This window comes from Diplotaxodon limnothrissa, linkage group LG22 (assembly GCF_057381915.1).
Source record: "Diplotaxodon limnothrissa isolate DT_005_m linkage group LG22, D_limnothrissa_male_GT1.1, whole genome shotgun sequence".
Lineage (NCBI taxonomy): Eukaryota > Metazoa > Chordata > Actinopteri > Cichliformes > Cichlidae > Diplotaxodon > Diplotaxodon limnothrissa.
The window spans coordinates 17,066,726-17,089,054 of NC_140616.1; the positions used below are offsets into that span (position 1 = coordinate 17,066,726).

The 22,329-nt window shown below is 42.0% G+C and overlaps 1 protein-coding gene across 1 annotated transcript; it reads left to right on the top strand.

The window, feature by feature from the left end:
* Positions 1–1,726: 1,726 nt before the first annotated feature.
* Positions 1,727–15,883, top strand: mylipa (myosin regulatory light chain interacting protein a). Its single transcript, XM_085346036.1, has 7 exons — positions 1,727–1,937; positions 3,087–3,277; positions 11,091–11,276; positions 12,141–12,338; positions 12,445–12,609; positions 13,392–13,815; positions 14,395–15,883. Exons 1-7 carry the CDS (start codon positions 1,851–1,853, stop codon positions 14,587–14,589), a joined length of 1,446 nt encoding a protein of 481 aa, XP_085202162.1. The 5' UTR covers positions 1,727–1,850; the 3' UTR covers positions 14,590–15,883.
* Positions 15,884–22,329: the final 6,446 nt, after the last annotated feature.

The window sequence follows — 22,329 nt, forward strand, 5'->3', positions numbered from 1 at the left end:
TGTCATTTTTCTGTAAAGCAAATTTACCTTGCCTTTAGGTATAAATAAAGTTACCTTACCTTACAACTACCGAGACTGTCCAAGCCGGGGCTCGAACCGGTAACCTTCCGATTACAAGGCCTTGTAATTGAGCCACGATCGCCATTAGTTACTATTAATCTGTGACCCGCTTCCATAGTGTGTCTTTTGTCCCATCATCCTCTCCTTACCCCCTGTCGCAACAGATGGTTGCCATTCGCTGACCCTGGCTCTGCCTGAGGTTTCTCCTTGTTAAAAGGGAGTTTTTCCTTCCCACTGTCACAGAGTGCTTGCTCATAGAGTGCTGCGTGGTTGTTGGGGTTTTCTTTCTAATTTTGTAGCGTCTTTCCGTACACTCTAAAGCACCTGAAGGCAACTGTTGTTTAGTAACCTGAAATATGAATACAACTAAATTTAAGTGAATTCAATATGACATGAACATCACATTCTACAGATTCCACGTCAATCAGTTTTTTAAAAGATAAACATGACGTGACCAATTGTAGCCACCTTTAACACAATAAACTCGCCTGTTTACTCTGTTTGTGTTTATGGAGCCCTGATAAAAATTTATGGTGCTACCCAGATTGGCAAAATCTATCCGGAACCCAAGTTTGGGTGAAATCACTTTACTCGTCTCACAAGGATTTTCATGGCATAAATAAATGAAACCTGGATCCTCAGGTAAGATTTAAATGTGATAAATCGGAAGCTAGCACAGACAAAAATACAGCTGCCAGGAAATTACTTCATTTGAAGAAAAGTGTCAGTGCTTTTTGGCATTCAAAAAGTGATCCAAATAAAAGGGCCACAGAACACATTATACATCTTTAAATGTGCAGTATGTAAAGCTGAACCTTATTTTCACATCCCTTCCAAGTAAGTGCTTTAATACAATATCTAGATGATGAAGTGAGTGTTTTTAGGACTCGGCGAGGCAGTAATGCAGTGGCTGGGGAGTAGAAAAATATAGAGAAGCACACTGCATCTACTCTAAAATGTCCGCTGGCAGGAAAACTCAGAGCTTGGCTGAATACTATGCCTCCATAGTTTAAGTGTGGCTGCAGCTTTCTGCAGTGTCTTATCTGGCATCACTGCAGACTGATGCTGAATAATATATCATGAAATAGCAAGATGTGAAGAAATGATGAGGTAGAGCAGGGTGAATTATTAAGTCTCTCTTAGTCGTTTTATCTTGACCTTTTCCCCCACCTTGACACACTATAATCAAACAGTTTCACGTTCTCCGACACTCAAACGGAGCAGCGTTATGGAAAAGTTGAAGTTGCTAATGTATATTAAAAAAAAAATCACAAAAAGCTTTGGATGGAAAACAGCAAGCCAGCGAAGCTGAATGCGCTCCAGTTATGGGAGTTATTTCTGGACTGCTTCCACATACATTATTCACACGAAACGAAGGGTAGACGGCACACAAGCCATTAAACTCACCCCGAGATCCGCGCGAGCTCGCTGAAACATCACAGCCACGAGGACAAGGTGAGTTCAGGTGCATGTAACAGGCGAGCCAAGTGAGGGCGCAGTGGACTCCTCACAGTTCAAGGCACGAGAGGCGAGATCGAGCCCGAGCGGCGTGCGGATGATACGCCACTTCTCATTGGCTCAGGATGTCAAATAGGCGGTGCTGTGCGCGGCGTTTCATTGATATACCCTACAGCTGGTGGCTGCGGACACCAAACGGAGTGAAAGGGCTAAGAAAGTGATGACGGCTTGATGTAGAGGGGTTGTGGGGGTTTTTTAAGCGAAGGCTCGAGAGTTGGTAGAGTGTTTTAAAGAGTGGCACACCAAAGATTTTCAGAAACAAAACAGTCAAAATGCTCTGCCACGTTACTCGTCCGGATTCGGTGGTGATGGAAGTGGAAGTTGATGCGAAGGCGAACGGTGAAGATTGCCTCAACAAGGTAAAGACGGGCTGCACGTTTTATTCTTCTTTGTGTCTTAATGTGAAAATAACGTCGCCGTATGTCCGTCGGTGAGCCAGCACGGCTCGGGTCGTCCGAAAAATATTTTCTTATGTTTCAGTCAACTTCACCTCTAATGTGTCGCGCTCATTTATGAGTCGACTATATGTGGCGAATAAGACTGAAGAGCCGAGTTTCTGCACGATTAGAAGATTTTATTTGTTTTTATTTCTTGAATTAATTAATTCGCCACAGCTTCATTGAGCTTCAGCTTTAAGCTACAACAAAACTGTCACCTGCTTTGTTGCTTGTAGCAAACTAGGACTGAGGAAACAATGTTCTGAGCGCCAAGTGCAGAAAAAAGGTCAACTCTTTCTTCTTTCGTGTCCTTTTCTTCTTCTTTCGTTATTCTTTTATTTTAATAATACAAACCCTCTAAAGTGTCACTTCTGTCAAAAAGACACGGAGCTGAAACACGTAGAGAAAAGTTTTGTTAGGTTGCTGGGAAGCTGCCGACTGCCACTTCAGGCTCCTTCGCTTAGTCAGAGGCAGATGGCTTTGTGCAGGTTACTCCAGGTCATCCTGCCGCCTCTCAAGATGAAACTTAGCTTTTCACATCTCTACCCACCACCACCCCAACTCAACATGGACACAGTAGTAACTGTTATTTCCTTTGATTGCCATTTCCCCTCCTCATTATGATGTTAATCTATTTAATATGCACAGAACGAGTTTTATCTCAGCCTCCTGGCTCCCTGTGCAGACTTTCAGCAGCAGTTATGTAATAAACCCATGGCTGCTGCCGCCGGAGGAGCGTGGGATTGCGGGCTTGATGAGCCCCTGTACCCCGGGAGGGCTCTCCAAGTTCACTTCGTGAGCTTCAGAATATTGATGGGGGTTTGTGTGTTGGCGTATCTGCAGTAACAGCAGTACTGGTGAATTTCCTTGTAAAAAAAAAAAAAAGTCCAGTGGGACTTTACTCAGTTGGTTCTCGTCACTTTCCACATGACAAGAAAAGTTATCGATTGCCTCTTTAAAGGAGCTCTTCACCATCTGTCACTGTCCTGTGGTGAAAAGCTTCACGCCTCACTTCGTCTGTTTTTTGTGACCCCCCCCCCCCCCCCCCCCGCTTGTTTTGCCTTTCTTCAGGTTTGCAGAAAGTTGGGCATAATCGAAGTAGACTACTTTGGGCTGCAGTTCACAGGCAGCAAAGGAGAAAACCTGTGGCTGAATCTGAGGAACCGCATCAGCCAGCAGATGGATAATTTGACACCCTGTCGGCTCAGGCTGCGGGTCAAGTTCTTCGTGGAGCCCCATCTGATTCTGCAGGAGCAGACGAGGTACTTTTGAAAGTTTGCCCGCTGTAAAGACACCGTGTGCAAGGAAATTTGCTCATAGGCCTTAGAACAGCTATAACTCTGAACTACTTCCTCTTATTGTTTTGAGTGTGTAAATGTGTTTGTCATCTCCTCTAAAACGGGTCGAAGAAATGACATCAATTTTCTTTTTCATGACTTTAATGAGGAGCACGTGTTTGGGGAAACAAAACAAAGCCACCATTGGCGAGTTCCCAGAGCATAATCTGATCACTGTTTCCAACAAAGTGAAAATGCCCTATAGTAACCTCTTCCCCAGTCCTTCCGGGGTTACTATAGGTCATTTTGGTGAAGCACCAGGCAGGAAATATGATCCAGCAGCTCTGGTGCTGTGTGCTGCTCTGAGCCTACCCCCAGGGACCCTCTGTGTGACAGCCAGGACCTCTCGTCACTGCTCCCATTCAACTCGAAATATCTTTTTGTTTCAATTGGCCGTGGCTGTTTTTCGTGTGAACAAAAGCCCTCCCGTTTTCTGCTTTTTCTGCAGATGCGGTTTGGGGAAAAGCTTGTGTGATGGGTGCTTACCCTTGCGAGAATATGCCGTCAATTAGAATAACAGTTGCAGCTGAAGTTCTGGATAACTCTTGTTCACTTTCTGTGCTTTATTGGTCATTAGGCGATGGCAAGCAAAACTGCTGCTACAGTGAGTTGACATGTAGTTTTAACATGTGCCCTTCTCTGGTAGACTAGTTTAAAAAAACAAGTAACAATCCCAGGCTTGTCTGACTCGGTAGTCCCCTGCCCACAGACTGTAAAGTTATAAATGGAAAGTGAATTTTCAGCCTTTGAAACGAGTCCCAAAAACTTGTTTTGATGGAGTCGATGTTATGTTCACCCCGGGCGATGTGGTGAGTGTTTGATACCATGGATATGAATCAAGGAAGCACTTGAACTGCAGCATTCCACTAGAACTATTTATCAAGCTAAACTGTCCCTGTTGTTCTCCGGTTCACCTACTGCTCCGACTCTCTTCCTTCTCCCTTCACTGTGCTCTATCAAATGTAAAAAGAGGGGATTTCTACTGTTTCTTCATGTGCTGCAGTTGGGCGATTAAACTGTGCCCACTCCTATTTCCTCTCTTTCTGGCTCTTCTCCCTCCATCTTCCTATTCCACTCCACTGTAGCCCATATTTGGCAACCTTTTGAAGAAGAAAGTGAAAGGACAGTCAGGGGGGCTAAGGGCACGGAGGACACTTGGCTGCCTGTGCGCTGACCTCCAGTAGATTAGCAGGAGTTATCAGCAGATGGCTGGTGTTTGGTCAAGACGTGGGGGGTGGGCGGTGAAAAGAAGTGAGATAAAGATTTTAAATTGCAGGTAAGGTCAGGTGGGTCGCTGCTAATAAATACTCGCACATGTCACACTTCACCACGCTGTGAGGTTAGGTGTTTAATTTTGGCTCAGCCTTCATGCCGTCCGTCTGCTCAGATGTGATATAATATGAGGGGTGAGCCTGCAAACACTGGCATCAGTTTTTAGAGAGAAGGCCAAGCTGTTGATGTTACAGCAGCAGCATTTTGAGGACAATCGCACGTGGCTCAGAAAATCCTTTTAGTGCATTTAGAGTGGTGGCATTTCTATGAAAGACTCGCATCTTTTTTTTTTTTTTTTTTTTTTTTCTTGATTTTTATCTCGTGTGTGTGCATTTAACATCATCTTTGCTAGTGAACGGTCTACAAAAGAGTGGCATGCAAGGACCTTCTACACCAATTGATTAATTTTTTGTACTTGTAAAGAAAGGCAAAAGGACCAGTTTTAGCTTATTGTGTAGCTACAATGCATGGATGATTAATGCATCGTTTTCCTGAAAGATGGGTTTTGGAGGTTTTTTTTGTTTGTTTGGTTGGTTTTTTGTTGTTGTTTTTTTTTGCTTTGTAGAAAATAAATTCAAAATTTAAGCAAATGGTGCTTAGACAGACTAGCTTCCCTTTTCTTGTTCTGTCACCTTTGACCTAGTTAAGCTACAAGACTTCCTGAAAGTTGCTCTGAATGCACACATGCTGTCATGACACGCCTCATGACACAAAGCCATCTTCTACAGTCCACTTTAAAAAAAACAACAAAAAAAAACCTTTTTTATTAGTCACACCCCTACACCTTCCACTGCAGCAGAACATCCAATAATTATTTTGAGGGCATTTGTGTACCCATCTGAGTATCTTCTGCTGCTTTTTTTTTTATTTATTTATTTTTTTTCCCCTCTTGTGTTCAGTTGAGCAATAAGTAGCAAGTGTGTGCGAACTTTAGTAAATATTCCATGCAGAGCTTGGAGGATAGCCTTGCCACCATCACTGTCCCCTTATGGGCCTTTATAGACCTTACATAACCTGATGAACCTGCAGAGCTGCTTATATAAGCTGCTGCGCACTTTGCTGCTGCTTTAAGCCTAGCAGGTCACAAGTGTTAACCCTGCATGTGAGCATTAAAAGAAGCCTTAATGCTCAGATGCAGCAGACTGTTTGGGCACATTCTGCCAATTCATTTTAATCTTTGGTAGATAAACGTGACATTCAGACTCTAAACCTGAATTCATAGTATTTAAGAGGGTATGCAGTGTGACTGTATTGCGGGGCTTAAATTCAGCTTGCATCTGCGATAAGTGTCCCAGATCATGCTTCTAAAACCTCATTTACTTTTTTATCTGTTTGCTTTTCTTTTGCAGACTTGTTTAATATAGCTTGTCTAGAACAGTTTATGCTATTGTGTATAAAATTGACTTGGGGTGGCTTCTTTCCATCTCTCTATCAGCTTGTTTGTTTTTATTTATGTATTTTTCTTCTGTTCGTAAAAGTTCTTCGTTCCATAAGTTCTATAAAACATCCAGCATCAACTGACCTGTTACTGGAATAATGCTGCTTTTATTGGTTAAAGGATGCTGACAGAAGGGCCTCAACAGTCTCTGTTATCTGCATCATTAAACGCTACTTGCTAAAGGGCATTTATAGTTTAAATATGTGAATGTTTTCCCCTTCATTAGCACTCCTGTTTAGCATTCTGGTCAGGCAGTAAAAAAACAAAAAACTAGATGGCCCCAGAAGGCACAGCTATTAGCACAGGCTGTATCAGAGGTCCTGGTTGTTAACCCGTGTGCCTCCTCTGGTTTAAGCCTTTGTTTAACATCAATCCAAATCAAACTCAAAGTGAGTTTTATTTAAAGGAGAATTATTTTAATTGATTATGGCTTTTGAATAAAATGTTTATTTGAATCACTGTTGTTCAGGATGGTGACACAAGTAGAAAAGACACGGACAAACCCTAAACAGTTTTGCCTAAACGGTCTCCTCTGCTGGTGTGTGTGTGTGTGTGTGTGTGTGAAGAAAAAGCTCAATTTGACTGCTTCTTTTTTTTTTGTATTCTCAGCAGATCAGTTTTGTTTCTATAACGCACAATTGCAGATAAGGACTATGAAGAACGAGCCGTGTTTGACAAAGTTCATACACGGCCTCTTAGAGTGAATGTTCTACAAAAACAATTTATGCAGGTCACACTCGATTATCGTTTTCAGGTCGTTGTGACATGCTACACAGACTATTAAGCCAAAGATCACATATGATGCCTGTGGGTCTTTGAGTGTTGTTTTATCTGCAAGCTCTAAAATCAGTAATTCTTCTCCTCCAGCTTCTGTATAAATTTCTTACCGTCTGTTTGTTGTGCACTTGAGTAACCTTGCCGTGGTTCTTTTGAAGCCACAACATGACAGTTTTTATATTTTTATGGTGCCTGAACTTGATGCTGGGCAGTAATGGCAATATTTTACCAGCCAGTTGCTTGAAACCCAAGAAGTGTTGCAGACAAGCAGCGGCTTTGTTTTAATACAGTGTCGGCTTTCAGTCCAACTTGTCAGTTCAAAAGCAAGTTTTATTTAGCGCTTGGCATTAATGCTGCGCAACTGTGCATCAAACTATGCGATCAAACCGCCCACAGCTTCAGAGAGGATGAGCAGAGGTAACTATAGTTCACTGACTGCTAGTAACCTCACGACACATTGCTTCTGGCAGGGTGTTATTTGACTAACTTACAAACCGCATTGTTGAGAGTCCAACCGATGAGGTCGGAAACTCTAGTAGTGATTGGCTGAAAGAAGTGCAGGCGGAGGTGTTAGGTTTCAGTTTGCGGGGATGTTTTGTTCTCCTGTGAAATGAACCGGTTGACATTCAGCTTGGTGGTTGGTCACGGCACAAAAAAAAGATGAAATGGTTTTTATAGATGGGTGGAACATACTGGAAAGTTTAGTTGACTTTGAAAAGTTCTGTTTTCTTCTTCAGAGCAAATGTATTTAGAAAAAAATAATAATTAAAGGTTCTCACTGAGTTGCTGGAGGGGGGGACAATTCCTTTAGGGATATTTCAGTGTTTTCAAATGGTTCAAAGACGGAGCAGAATAAATCAGCTGAAAAATATATCTTCATCCCTCTTAGCGCCGCTCTTTGGCCGGTGACCTATTTTGAAATATTCGTTCTCAGGGCCCAGGCCTGCTTTAATTGAATTATTCCAGTTAGGCAATCAAGTATTGAAACTCTTGCACAGCCCTTCACACAACGATCTCCACAACATCCACAAGCTCTGTTTTCAGGAGATTTCATTTCACCTGTGCTCTCTTGGCACTGACGAGTGTTATGACTGTAAATGAGTAACCCTTTTAAGCCTTTGTTTATGGGTTTTCTCCATTAAAAGACAAAGCAATGGGGTGTATACAAAGTAATACAGTAGAAGTAGGCCACGAGACTTTGTGCACATTTCCTGGCATTCAGTCTGCATGTGTGCACGCTAGTTGGATCAGCCTAGAGAACAAAACAAATGCTGAGATGATGGCTGCAGCTCTAAAAGTACTTTCTTCAGTAATGATGCATGTGCAAATGTATCTGGATAGTATCATGCATTGCTCCTTGACACTGTGACTCAGAGCTGTCTAGCTGCTGATAAATGGCTCTCCGGTCACTCAAAGGGGGGTCACGGTGACTAGATTCTTTATCATCTGCTTGGAAACCAATTTGCTTGGGCCTGAGGGGGTTTATTTGTCCATTTCTGTTGTCTTTTGTTGCCGTTATAAAAGACGCGTAACCCTGAAGGATTTGTAAAAGACTTAACACTTTTTTTTTTTTTTTTTTTTTTTTTATGCGTCCAGACATACTGAGTCACAAATCCTTCCTTTCTTTCTCAGTGTTTCCAAAAGGAAGCTGCACAGTAAATTTAAGGAAGTCTGCCTGAATTGGATCAAGACCACATCAGCAAATCAAGCTCAACTCCCATGTTGGGTTATATTGTGAATTTATGGGCTCTTGCTTGTCTAATAGGAAGGATCTTGACAGGTGCTGAGACTGCCCGATCCTAGCACAGCTGTCTGAAAAGCTCTTTATTCAACAAATAGGTCAGGAAGTCCTTGCCTTGTAACTAACAGGGACAAAAGTGATAAAACTTGCTTTTACCAGGTTAAATTTGTGACTGTGTGGTGTTGCTGTTCAAATCCAGTGTTTAAAAGCACAACAGCAGGACGCGTGCACATGAAGCAGTTGTGTGCCGAGTTGTTTTTGTGGTGTTCAGTGGAGTGCATATTTGTTACCTCAGGCTCGTCAGACAGGAACGACTAGCAATGATCTCTAGTTACCTCTTCTTCAAGATTTTTCTTCCTAATAGTTATTTTAGCCTGAGCTCAGCAAAGCACGCACACCTGTTTACACATATCTGGCTTCCCACAACACTGGAGTAACACAAGTTTGGTGTCTTACCCTGCAGCCAAAGGGAAGGGCCCAAAAGTGCATCTCATGGCACACTGACACAAGTCGAGCAATGTTGAGGTAAAAGTTTTGGGTACGTCTCCTCTTTGTCTTGTCTTATCTTATCGGCGCTGCGATAGCCAACAGGTCCGCACTTGTGCTGAAGGGCGCTTTTGAAATTTTAATTGCCGTTCATGGCAGCAATGTACATCTTGGCAGTCCCCACTTAAACTAGAGTAACCTCTGCGGCTTGCCCTATGGTAACCCTTTACGGCAACCTGTAGTAACCTCTCCGTCAAGTCGGTCCTATTGTTTGCGTCAGGCAGGTAGCTAACGAGCAGCTCGCCGTCACATGACGCCTGCTGGGCTTGACACAATAGATTGCAGTGTTTGTGTGTGCGCGTGCTTGAGGGAATGGGATGTTTAACACCATATCAAAGCAGTGTTTGTTATGCCTGAGGCTAGTCAGCTGCGGGGTTTCGTTGTTACAGTCTGGCTTTATCTGGGATGGTGTAGACTTGACTGTTTGTGTGCCCCACAGCTGCTTTTTGCTGCTGGAAACACTGCGAATGTGTGTTGGAGGAGGTGTCTGTTTTGTTTTTGGTTTTTTTTCTTTTTTTTGCATTGCAAAGCTGATGCACTGCATGTGCATATTCTGTGTGGGCTCCTCCTGCTCCCCTGAGATGACAGAGGAAACGCCACATCCATGTCTTCTGTAGTTCCCATAGGGGTTCTCAAGTAGATGCGTTTTCCACATAATCAAAACAAAGGCTTTGTACACACATAATGAAGAGTGTGGTGAGTGCTTCTTCTCCACTCGACTCATAAATGTCCTTGTAAAGCTTCTCAAATATCCCGAAGTCACGGTATGACCTGATTTGCACAAATGAAAATGTCTCTCTTGGCATCATGCTTCAAAGGGAACTTTGGCCCAAGGGAGGTTTTGCTTTAGTCGAAATAGCGAGCAATTTGAGGCACAATATGCTTTAAGTCTACATCAGGAATATGGAGCTCCCAAAAAAATGCTGAGAAGAGAGAAAAGTGCATTTTAAGTTTTATTTGTAGAGCACTGGAGGACTAAAGATGACAATCAGGATGTTTGTCCGGTGGAAGCTGCAGAGCAGGTTTATAGACAGTTACTTTGTTATAGGTCGAATCGAGGAAGGATCGTTTGGGTTACTTGCGTTCAGTGTTTTCATGATGTAAGAACTGAGTCACTTAGGGTGTTCCTGTTGACGTATTGTCTCCTGCTGCTAGAAGGAAGAAAAGTCCTTACATCTTTTGGTCAAAACAATAGCAAGACATGTCAAGACTTGTGTTTTTGGAGTATGGAGATATTTTCCTTGACCACGCCAGAACTGTGTGTTCCCTGTTAAAACATTAACTCAAAACAATAACAGTTCTTGCCCACTGTAAAACTTCCACATTTCGGAGCAGAAATGGTTTGGTTTAGGCACAAGCATGAGTAACGACGTAATTAGGGTTTAAATGGCTATATCACATTTTTGGCAAGAAGCCCAAGAGATGGACATGGATTACACACAGAGCCTGGCCGGCAGTCACGTAATCGAGCCCCAAGCAGTGCATGTTCAGTTTCCCATCGAGCTGCAAAGTCTAAATGCGCATGACATTAGAGAGCTGTTGTTTGCATCTTTAACTTTGTTTCTCAACTTTTACTTTTAGGGTTTCCAGTGAAATTACACTTAAAGGAAGTTAGTGGTGTATGTTTTTGAGGAAGTTGTAGAAACGGAGAGAGTGGTTGTAACCGCTGAGTACGAGCCAAGTGGTTTTTCCTTCTGCTGCACACACAGTTGCAGTCTGTGATGGGATTTAAGCTTTGCAATGACCACCTGCTCTGACATGTCTGGGTGACTTGAGTATAACACATGGAAGTTGGTTCTGCATGACTATGTCAAAAGTAATAAATGAATCCCTCTGTTTATTTTTTTAAGCCACTGGTTATTTAGGTAAAGTTGTTTTTTTTTTTAAATAAACAAAATAAAATCTCCACTAGTGCTGAGTTTAGTGTGAAAAATTCTTATTTCTCCTCTTTTTCTGCCATGTAGACACATTTTCTTTACGCACGTGAAGGAGGACCTCCATAACGGTCACCTGCGTATGGGCTCGGAACAAGCCGAGGAGCTGAGTGCACTCCTGGCACAGGCGGAGTTTGGCGACTACAACCAAAACACAGCCCAGTACTGGTATTCAGAGCTGTGTGGAGAAGAGCCCAGCCCCGCCACCATCGACAGGTACAGCACTTGCCAAACATGAAAATAAAATGTCTTTGTGAATATGCGACATTTGCACATGAAAGATGTACTAAGTTATAAATTATGCTGCAGCCTAACATTACCTCTAGTGAAGTTTTCTTAGTTTATGAGACAACTGTAGTTTTTATAGCCCACAAACATGCTTTCTAAGACACTCTGTACCACTGGAAAGTCACTGAAGCCACCGTGCTATTTTTGAGGGGGGTAGGAGTCCAGCCGAGGAGGCATGATGAAAAGTAAATAATGGAGCATGGCAACGAGCCAAAGGTGGCATAATGTGGCAGCTAATGGTCATCAATATTAAAATAATTTAAGAAATAAAAATGCTGTCTTTAGCAAAAAAGGAAGCAGTACAGTTAAACAGAACTGTCTTTTAAACTAGACTGCACTTTTCCCCTACATTGCAGCAGTTTTTTGTTTTGTTTTTTTGTTTTTTTTTCTTTTCCAAGTGAAAGACTTAAAGACTCAGATAAGAACACATCACGCACAGCCACATGGTTGGTGTATGCTGTGAGCTAATGCACACACTGATCAGCAAACAGAAGCTGACAGGAGATCAGAAAGCATGTGCTCGCAGGGTTTCACTAACAGAACCTCCCACTTTCTCGTTAAATATAACAAGGACGACGGTTTTACTGCGTTTTTAACGTATGAGAACATGGATCGCGTTCTGTTACGAAATGTCACGTGTAGATGGGAAAGTGTAAACACAGCTTCCCCTTCTCTTCCTACATGTTGTGCAAATGGCCCGGTCTCTCTATATATTTTATAGCTCTCAGTATGGTAATACATATACTCTTGTGCTTTTTTGCAACTGACTAAAAACATTTTTTGCCCCTGCAGTATCATTTCCAGACACAAAACTCTAGAAGGTCTGAGCCAGGGCTCAGTGGAGTATCAGGCCCTGCAGCTGGTCTCCTCTCTGGAGCATTACGGCGTGGAGTGGCACTGGGCTCGCGACGCAGACGGTCAGAGGATGGCAATAGGAGTTGGTCCTGAAGGCATCGCTATTTGCAAGGAGGATTTCAGCTTGGTCAACAGGTACAACGACCGACATCTATAGTAATAACCTTGTTTCTAATATAACTGCATGTTTGATAATACAGGACGCGGCAGCATTTAACAATTTCCTGTTAACTTATTTTAGGATAAGCTATCCAATCATCCAGATCGCCACCCAGTCGGGGAAAAGTGTCTACCTGACAGTTACCAAGGACACGAATGACAGCGTTGTGCTTCTGTTTAAGCTGATCAGTAACCGGGCAGCCAGCGGCCTGTACCGAGCCATCACAGAGACGCATGCTTTCTACAGGTGAGGGTTAGAGCCATATTTAATCCCAGATCAGCGACTCGTGTATATAGTACACAAAGCCTATGTACTGCAGCTATGTGGCTGCATTTAAGAGAAGTGGTTCAAAGCTTTAAACCATAACTGTAAGTTATTGCATCTCAAATGTTAGAAATCACAGGACAAAGTCTGCAGCTCACCTAATGTCATGAGCCCAGATGAGTTTAAATATTGAAATAAGTTTTTATGCATTGCTGCACAGCTGTGTGTGTATCATTATGCACGTGTGTGTGTCTCTGTGTGTGTGTGTGTCAGCAGTCTTTGTTGTTAGTCATTCACCAGTCTGTTTATTGTGGACTATCCTTCACTTAACACTAGTGAATTATTAGAGAGGTGCAGTAAAACATAACCTAAAATGTGCTCTGTAAAAACTTGTTTTGTTCTCTTTAGGAGAGCATAAAGTGTCCCTGCCTGACCTGCTTAAGTAAATATGAAAGTGAAAAGTGTGTGTGTGTGTGTGTGTCCCCAAAACTCTCTTTGCAGTGAGCAGGGACAGTTTAGATGGCTGAGCTATGAAATTGTTCTCAATCACAATGATACAAAGACAGACCTGTCCTTTAGCTGCCAGGATAGTTGTTTTTTTTTTTTTTGTTTTTTTTTAACTCTGCAGACAAATCATGTATTTTAGTAGTAAATGGAACAGGATGGTTGCAAGTCACAATTTGCATTGATTATCTTAAACTGAAATCAAAGCTCAAATTCGTTGGCAGTAGTATTAATGCTTTTTTTTTTTTTATTATTTTCAGGTGTGACACAGTTACCAATGCAGTGATGATGCAGTACAGCAGAGACTTCAAGGGCCACCTCGCCTCACTCTTCCTCAACGAAAACATCAACCTGGGCAAAAAGTACGTTTTTGACATCCGACGTACCGCCAAGGAAGTGTACGACCACGCTCGGCGAGCGCTCTACAACTCTGGCGTGGTGGACCTGATTTCCCGCTCTGAAAGCAGGGATCGCTACTCCCCTTCACGCTCCCCAAGCAGGGACGGCGAGCAGGACAAGGGGCTGGACTGTGGCAGCTGCCAGCAAAGCCGCGCCCTGCAGGAACGTCTGCAGAAGCTCAGAGAGGCTCTGCTGTGCATGCTCTGCTGCGAGGAGGAGATAGATGCTGCATTCTGCCCCTGCGGCCATATGGTGTGCTGCCAGACCTGCGCAAATCAGCTTCAGGTGAGGATTTCTCCACAGTCACATGTGCTGACAAATGACTCCTTAAAAGTGACTTTTGCTTGAAAATCAAACAGTTTCTGCTCCTACGTTGAGTTTTCAGTTTCACCAAAAGCCTTTTAAAATTATTTTAGCTCCAGATTCTTATCTTTTTTTTTTTTATGGTCTTTTAAACAACATCCAAAGCCTTGCTTTACACTCTGCTGACCTGATTGTCCCCCACACTTAATCAGCTAAATGTGGCCCATCTTGTGGAAGCAGATGGTGTGTGTGAGTGTGCCCTTATGAAGGGATTATGTCAGCCAGGCAAATCTCTCTTCTATTAATTCAAATGGGGAAACGTGACCCAACTAATAATGTGTGAATCACTCCGAAACTTTAAGGCAAAAGGAAACGTTTACTTCTTTGGAAAGAATCACAGTTTAGTTTTGTGGTTAAGTTTGTGTTGCCCTCACTGCAGCACGATCAAAGTTGAACATTGAAATCACGAGGCCTACGTGTTTGTGAAAGTGGTGCAGTTTTCCTGTTTCCCCTCTTAAACAGATGTATTTTAAATGCTTTTCTTCCTCTATTTCCCCCCAGTTGTGTCCCGTGTGTCGATCGGAGGTGGAGCACGTGCAGCACGTCTACCTGCCCACTTGCACCAGCCTCCTGAACCTGACGTTGACGGACAACCACCAGCACCGCAGCAATATTCCCGCGCCCATCCACAGAGACACGGCCTCTCCTCACACCTGCTCCACCACAGAGTATGAACACAAGCTCTACCACACATAAAGACGGCACCACCAAGAACTCCACCGTGAACACTTTGAAGTTATAACAGACAGATTTCATACAAAAGAAGGAACATTTGCTTTTTCATCAGCTTTTTTCCCTTTTTCTGTCCCTGACTGAACTTCAGAAATGACCAAAAATAGAAACTCCTGAGCATATTTAAAGATCTCCGCACTTAAACTACACTGATTCTTTGTTTTTGATGATGTTCAGTTTGTCACTGGTTCATTAGTATTTTTTTTCCTTCCTTTTTGCTCTTTGTGTGTCATTCTGTCCAAACATTGTCTATTTTATTTTTTTAAATATCATTATGCCCTGCCACAGTATAATTTTTATTAAGATTAGGCTCTTATTGTGAATTAAATTATTGCATCAGTTGACCTGATACACAATTATGCTTTTGAACTTGTATTTTGGTTGAATGCTCCATCATGAGTAGCTCCTAGACTGGCTAAAAACGGTATTTAATTGAGGGTGTTTTTGTTTTTTTTAATAATTATTTTTGAAGCTTTGACATTTTAAAACTTTTATGTAATGGCTTGAAATGCAGTTATTTTTTCTTAATGTACATTTTTTGTTTTTTAATGCCAATGAGGAGGTATTTAGAGGTTTTGCAGCATACTGCTCCTGAGTTTGGCACGCATCGCACAAACTGCAGAAAGACTACCACAGTCTTCGTCTTGTTTTGATCAGAACTGAATCTTACTGACACTCCACTCGGTTTCTTTCATAGACCGCTCAATCTTCACGAGTTTATCTCTCGTCTGGACAGAGATAAAATTAAAAACACTAAAGACACAGACACAGAACGGTTGTATCCAAAAAGAATTGGCATTTGTTGAACAGCAGCTGCTTCCTCTGAAAACCTCACCTATAAACTTCCTCTCTCGGATGTGCTAGTGAGTTTCGGTATTTTAGGTTACTGGGACATCGGTATGTGCAATACTTGCTTGCCAAGCTTTTCATTTTCAGTTTTATTTAATTTCAAAGAATATTAAAAAGATGAGGAAAAACCCATATACACCATTGTCACTTTACCAAGGAAGGTTTCCTCAAATATGCCTGGGCTTTGGCCTTAATGTAGCAGCAATGTGCTTATTATTATTATTATTATTATTATTATTATTATAATGCCAGCTTTCCAGAGTTTCTGCTAGGAAGATGAATCTTTTTGTCTACGCTGACCCAGCTAAGCTCAGTCACTGAAGGAGAAGGACTTTTATTTTTCACATTGTACAAGTAGTGATTTGTTTCTGTTTTCTGAAGCAAATGCCACTATGCTCTGTTAAACGACTTGGAATTAAACCCTTTTTTTTTAATATATTGTGCTTTAACAGAAAGTATTAATAAAGTTGGTTTTTTTTTAAAAAACAAAACTGAATTGTCTGTAAATTTGTGGCACAACCATCACTGTTTCTGGCTTTTACACTTGACTGTCGACCAAGCTTAAGTATACCTGTTGTGTAATGTGCTGACTGACATTAAGAACAAGGAACTAAGCTGTAGAAACCAGCAGGCTCGGTGTTTTCCCATCTAAAGGCTGATACTTCCTAAAATGTTCCCATGTGCATAATAAGACAAACCACAAGGAAAACTGCATGGAAAGCTTTGTTCATTGTTACTTTGATCCTCTGCCTTCTGGTAAATTCACCCGGTGTTTTCGTCCTTAAAGTGATGACACCCCACGGGTGCAGTTCCTCAAGTGGTCACTTGAGTTTGTTCCAAAAGTGAGCCGAATCCCCTGTAGAAGCCAGTCACTCCTTGTTTGGTGCTAATCCCAAACCAGGTCAAGTAAGGTGATAAGTAGTTTTTTGTTTTTTTTTGGAAGATTCTCTAAGAAGTAACCAACCCTCAAAACTCAGGAGCTACTTTCAGAGAAATATAGTCATCAGATTGTCTGACTGTATTTTATATTTTGCATAATAAAGCAATGTGGATGTCCTTTAAATCCAACCAAAGTTAATGTCTGTCATGACTGAAGAACTGCAGGACCATGACTGTTCCTGAATACTTGAGCCTGCTGTGTATATTGTACAGCGAAAGATCAACCCATCATTTTCCATGTTAAGGCAGGGAGAGAGGTGAATAAAGCCGAGAGGCTTTACACTAATTAGAAATGACCGTTACCACTGGACTGCGATTAGTCTGGGAGTAAGAGTTTAAGTAGAGGAGATATTGATTAGCCTTCCTCTTCCCTCTAACGCCTCTGTCTTTCTCTGACCTTCTCGATAAAAACAGTGCTCTCTTACCCACACACACCCTCCTTCATTGCCATTAAATACCTCCAAGGACATGATGACAGCTGGGAGAAGGAGCGCGGTGATTCCAACTCGGTGATCCGTGCAGAATTTGTCTTAATGCCGGTTTAAAAGCAAAACGGGTACCAGCAAATGAAACGCGACCTGAGAGTAAAGACAAAATTAAAAATCCTCTCCAGACGTGGAAAAACAGTACTGCTTTCAACCATTTCAAAAAGCGCGTTCACCTCCCTGGATAGAAGTTCTTCACAAATTATTCTCACAACTAAACTTTAACCAAAAAGAAATGAGCCTTTAGTCTCAAACTGAGCAGTGACCTGTCACTGTATACACTGAGCCTTGAATAACCTCCATGTAGGGTGAGGCTTCAAAACACGGATGCTTGAGATCAATAGCTTCTTTTTTTCCCTTGGCACACATTCTCAGTGTTCTCACGTTGCCACAAACTGGTTATGTAGCATCTGCAGCAGTAATGCTTTACTCTGACCTACAGATTTGTAGTTAAAAAAAACAGCAGTTCAGTTTAATTGCAGTAAACTGAACACTCAATTGTATTAGGTACACATTGCTGTTGAACCCCCCCCCCCCCCCCCTTTTTTTTCTTAATTGTTTGTGGCATAGATTCAACAAGGCACTCTACTGTGTTTGAGATCCGTATTGAGATGGAAGCAGACATAAGAAAATGGTCCATGCACTTTATGTGGTCATAAAGGGCATGGATGTGGTCAATACACAGGCAGGCTGTGGCTTTTTGATGGTGATGGTATGAGAGAATACAGCATTACATCATCAACATAAGAACAGGCATTGTTTTTCCGGTCTTCTGTTGTTCCAGGTTTGGTAGCCTCAGCTTCCTGTTTTTACCTGTTGGGCGTGGCACCAGGTGTGGCCTTTTTCTTCAACGTTCAATATGTTGCGTGTTCAGAGTTGCTCTTCTGCATATCATGGTTAAGATGAGTGCATGGGGAGAATATGCAAACTCCACACAGGATGAGTTGAATCAGTACATTCAAACCACGGTGGTTAGCACCTTTGCCGCCGCCATGCTGCCCCTTTTTGGTCAGTTCTCTGTAAACCCCAGAGATGGCTCAGCAGTTTCCAAAACACTCACACCAACAGCCACATTCAGCATCACTTACATCACCTTTCTTCCACATATTGATGCTCTGTTTGAACTTGAGTGGAACATCTTAGTCATGTTTACATGCCTAATGTAACTGGCTGATTTATGTTAAAAAGAGGTTGAAAAAAGCACCCGATGAGTTTATTAGCAATAGCAGGGGCAAGGTGCACAGGTCTTTGTAAGCCTGACACTGTGCTAAAAAATTAATTGCAGAAAAAAACAGCCAATACCTCGAGTCATAAGCTCTTTGCAAGGTGAAACTTTTGTCACATTAAGCTAAAATATTTCTGATTCCACACAGAGGTGCATGAATTGCTTGTCGAGAAATTTCCATCAAAAAATTCAGAAGAATGGAAAGAAAACAGTTTAGTTATTCATTGAAGACTGGGAATTTCTTTGGACGAGCCTAATCTGCTGCATATTTTTGCTCAGTCACGTTTCAATAAAACACGTGTGTCTGAGCCGAGAGCCTACAAAACTTTGATGATTCTAAAACATGAAAGTTGGTTGTTTTTAAAAAGCTCACCATTAGAACCAAAGAGCAAGTCAGTGAGATATAATGTGTAAGTGATGCTGCCTGTTGTTTTAGTCTGACTGTACTATACAGGGAGCTCATTTATATTGTGATGGTGGCCTATAAAGAGCTGCAGCAGGACTCAGAGTATGTCAAAGCAAAACTACAGCTAAGGTTGTGGATATGAATCATAATGTGCACAGAAACAGGAAGTTGCTTTGCGTGTGAAACAACGCAGACATCCTGCAGTCAGTAATACATATTTCTTCTGAATTGATTTACTCCCAGGAGCGGTTTATTATAAATGATAGAATAACAGCTTTTTGATACAGATCCTTATCTAATAATTTGTGCTGCTGCCCCTCCTCTTTACTTATTGGCATAAACACTACACTTCCTCTTTGCTTCCTTTCTAACCCTGGCATCTCTGCTGGCTGAAAACGAGTACCATAAAGCACCGTTTCTCAGGAAACACCTTTGACATTTACAGCCTTTGACATGACGCACTTTCTGAACTTTGTTCTTCTTCTTAAACTTCTGTTTGTGTGTAAAAAAAACAAACAAACAAAAAAAGCAGAGCCTGCTGAGAAAAGACGTTATGCAGCATGTTGTTTGCGGTTCATGACAAATTTTACAGAGCTGTGCATCTTCCCTGATGGAGAAAAAATAATAAAATCTCCTTCATCCTCATCACCTTAGCTCGTCAAATAGAAAACAAATAGAATCTTTAAATTCTCATCATTTCAACTCGTGCCAGGAAAAGAACATCAAAGTTCTTCTCCAACTTCACCCTCCCTCTGCCATGTGGTCTTCACATCTGCTTGGCCCAGTGACACACTGCCGGGGGAAACACACTACTTCTGAACGTGCCGGAGATCTGGTTCCTTGGAAGCATCAGCTGGTAACCTAATACAGGGAGATACAGTCCAGTCTGAGTGTGTGTGTGTGTGCAAGTGCATGCCTCTGTGTTCTCTCAGAAGTTGTAAAGGGGACCAAACACCATCGCTGTGCCAAGATACACAACATTCTCCACCCAGAGGATTTAAACTTCATCATTTGCAAGCCGACTTCAGTGTGTTATAATGAAGTCTGCTGCTAACATGTGTCTTTGTGCGTATAACTGTGGCGCTTTGATGAATCATTTTAAAATCACACTGTGGAATAGGATGCCTTGCTCTTCCTGTTATTTCCAAGTTTGCAGCTGGGCAAATAAAAATTTTAAAACTCAAAAAATGTTGGTGAGATAAAATTATCTGAGGGGAATGAATATGTTTGTTGTCACTGCCTGCCAAGAGGCTCGAATGGCTAAAAATATGCATTTCACATGTAGGGTTGCCAACTCCCTGAAAAATAAATAAGGGACACCTCGTGGCCAGGGCCGGGCGACCCAGTTGTCTTCACCCTTCCCAGTGTGGTGAATTTTCTAGCTCTTTTTTTGTGTGTGAAATTATTTTTTTTAACCCTTTGACTTGAATTTGATTTAAGTAGATGCATATTCTATTCTTTGTGATATGAACACATGTGAAACAAATGATCATTTAGCCATTTATTTTTAGCTCAAAATGACAACATTAACACAGTAAAACAGGTCTCCTTCTTAAACAGAAGCCTGTCATGCTTAACTTTTGAGAATATAAGTAAATCTTTCTTTAAAAGAACTCTGTCCTGCTTAACTTAAAATAATAGAAAACAATAGAAAGAAAAATATTCTTGTAACAGTGCACATTTAGTGCATTTAGTACAATTGGCTTCAGCTGAGGTATTATTTCAGCTTTTCTAATGCTAATCAGCTGCTCCCGTTTGAAAACCCGCTTGTTCCCATGATTACGCATCTTAACTCATCATCATTATTCATCTATGTATTACTTTTATGTATTAGTCATCTATTTGTTGTAATCATCTATCCTTGCAGTCGTTTATTACACAAAATAAGTTATATTATCACACTTCTGGCCACATAGCGCTGATATTCACTGCACATGCCCATATTAACTTTTTCCAGCCAGGTGTTTTCCTTTTCCCATTCTTCCCTTTCTCTGAGGGGAACAAACATTGCTGCTCTAATGCTGGGCTCACACTGTGCGATTTTTGGCCCATTTTGAGCCGATTTTTGAGTGATCGGACCGATTTTGGCCTTCATCGTGCGTCGTGTAGTATACGTGGGGTAACGAGAAGTGATTAACACCTCACGACCAGCTCCCGATCATCAATCGCTCGTGAGCCGCTCACACTGCTCGCGCGCAAACACGTAAACGCCGTGAAAAAGACGGAGCAGCACGGCTGTGCAGCGTGTGATCTGGACACAAGCGATGGAGGCACAACTTGTAGAACTTTGAAAAGCTCATCCGAGCCTTTTCGATGTGGCCTCACAAAATTATCACGACCACAACAACCGTGAAAATAGTTGGATCTACATCGCTGCTAAATCACAGCTGCCTGATCATGTTTTTCATTAGCAATTTAGCAAAGTTGATGGTGGTGGTGTGTCTGTGTGAGTGAAAGACAGAGGGAGAGCGAGCGACAGATTTTCTGTTATAACCTTAATTTTATGGAGGCACAGTGTGAGCACTCAGGTCGCATCAGAGCATCGGGCGGTATAGTGTGAGACCTGCATCGTGACCTACCAACTTCTAACCCCTGCGAGTCAATCGTGCAGTTTGAGCAGGAGCTGAATAACGCGACTGAAAAAATCGCACAGTGTCTGCCCAGCTTTAGGTGTACTGTCATCCGAGACTTGCACCGCAGTGACGGCGTTTGTTCCCCTGTTGGCCATGCTTCTTGTTGTGGTCATCTGTTGTCTTCCGGTATTTTCTCCGTAAGCGACCTTTCCTCGACCAATGAGATAAGCGATAATCTGACTTGTCATACTCGAATTGTCATAAGTGTGCTGTCAGCTCATTGGTCACAAAGCAGGAGAGGGGCTGGGAATTATGTTTTCAAACAAAGCGTTAATTCCATTAAAAGTTATAGACTACTTTTGATTCTCACTGTATTACGGGACAAAGTGCGTCCCTTATTAGCTCAATACGGGACGTGTACTTTTGTTTCTAAATACGGGACGATTCCGTATTTTAAGGGACGGTTGGCAACCCTATTCACATGATAAGAAAATAAAGAACCAGATTGTTTTAATAAGCTGACCTGTTGGGTTGTTATAGGGAAACATGGTTATATACAATACAGGCATTATATACGAGTTCCACGAACAACGAGAGCTCATACAAGCATTTACATAGTGTGTGTGTATACCCTTGTATCTACCTGCTTCCCTTTCACCTACTTCCTACAAAAGCTCACAGCTCAAACACAGGTAGCAGCCTCCAGTTACGACTCGTGATAAGCTGATAAACGAAGAACACAGTTAAGAAAAAGCTGTTCCTTTCTTATCAGTTTTATTGCCGCGAAAGGTTTTAAAGGGCCAACACTGCTCTGCTTGTTTATCCGTACAGTACAGTGCGACGTGCACCACGGGGCTTAAAGATCAGTGGCCTTAGTATTCTCTGTAGCCTTATCTCATGTAGATTACGTTGATGTTATCAGTCACAGAGCGATAAAGCGTCGGGTCAGACTTCTGTGTATCCAGCCTCGGTCTTTTCCAAGCTCAGTAGTTTGAATGATTTTAAACTGTCGTTTCAAGATCCTTTTAGTTCAGTCTGTTTGTTGCACGTCGAGTCAAATTGATGTTACGTAACACGATCCCACGATCCGTTCAGTCAAATGAGAATGTAGAGTGCAGTAGTTTTAGGGCTGATTTGCAAAAAGTCAGCTCATTTCAATATAGAGCACAAAAAAACAAAGACATGACTTTTTCATCGCAAAAAGTAAACTGTGTGTCGCAAACATTA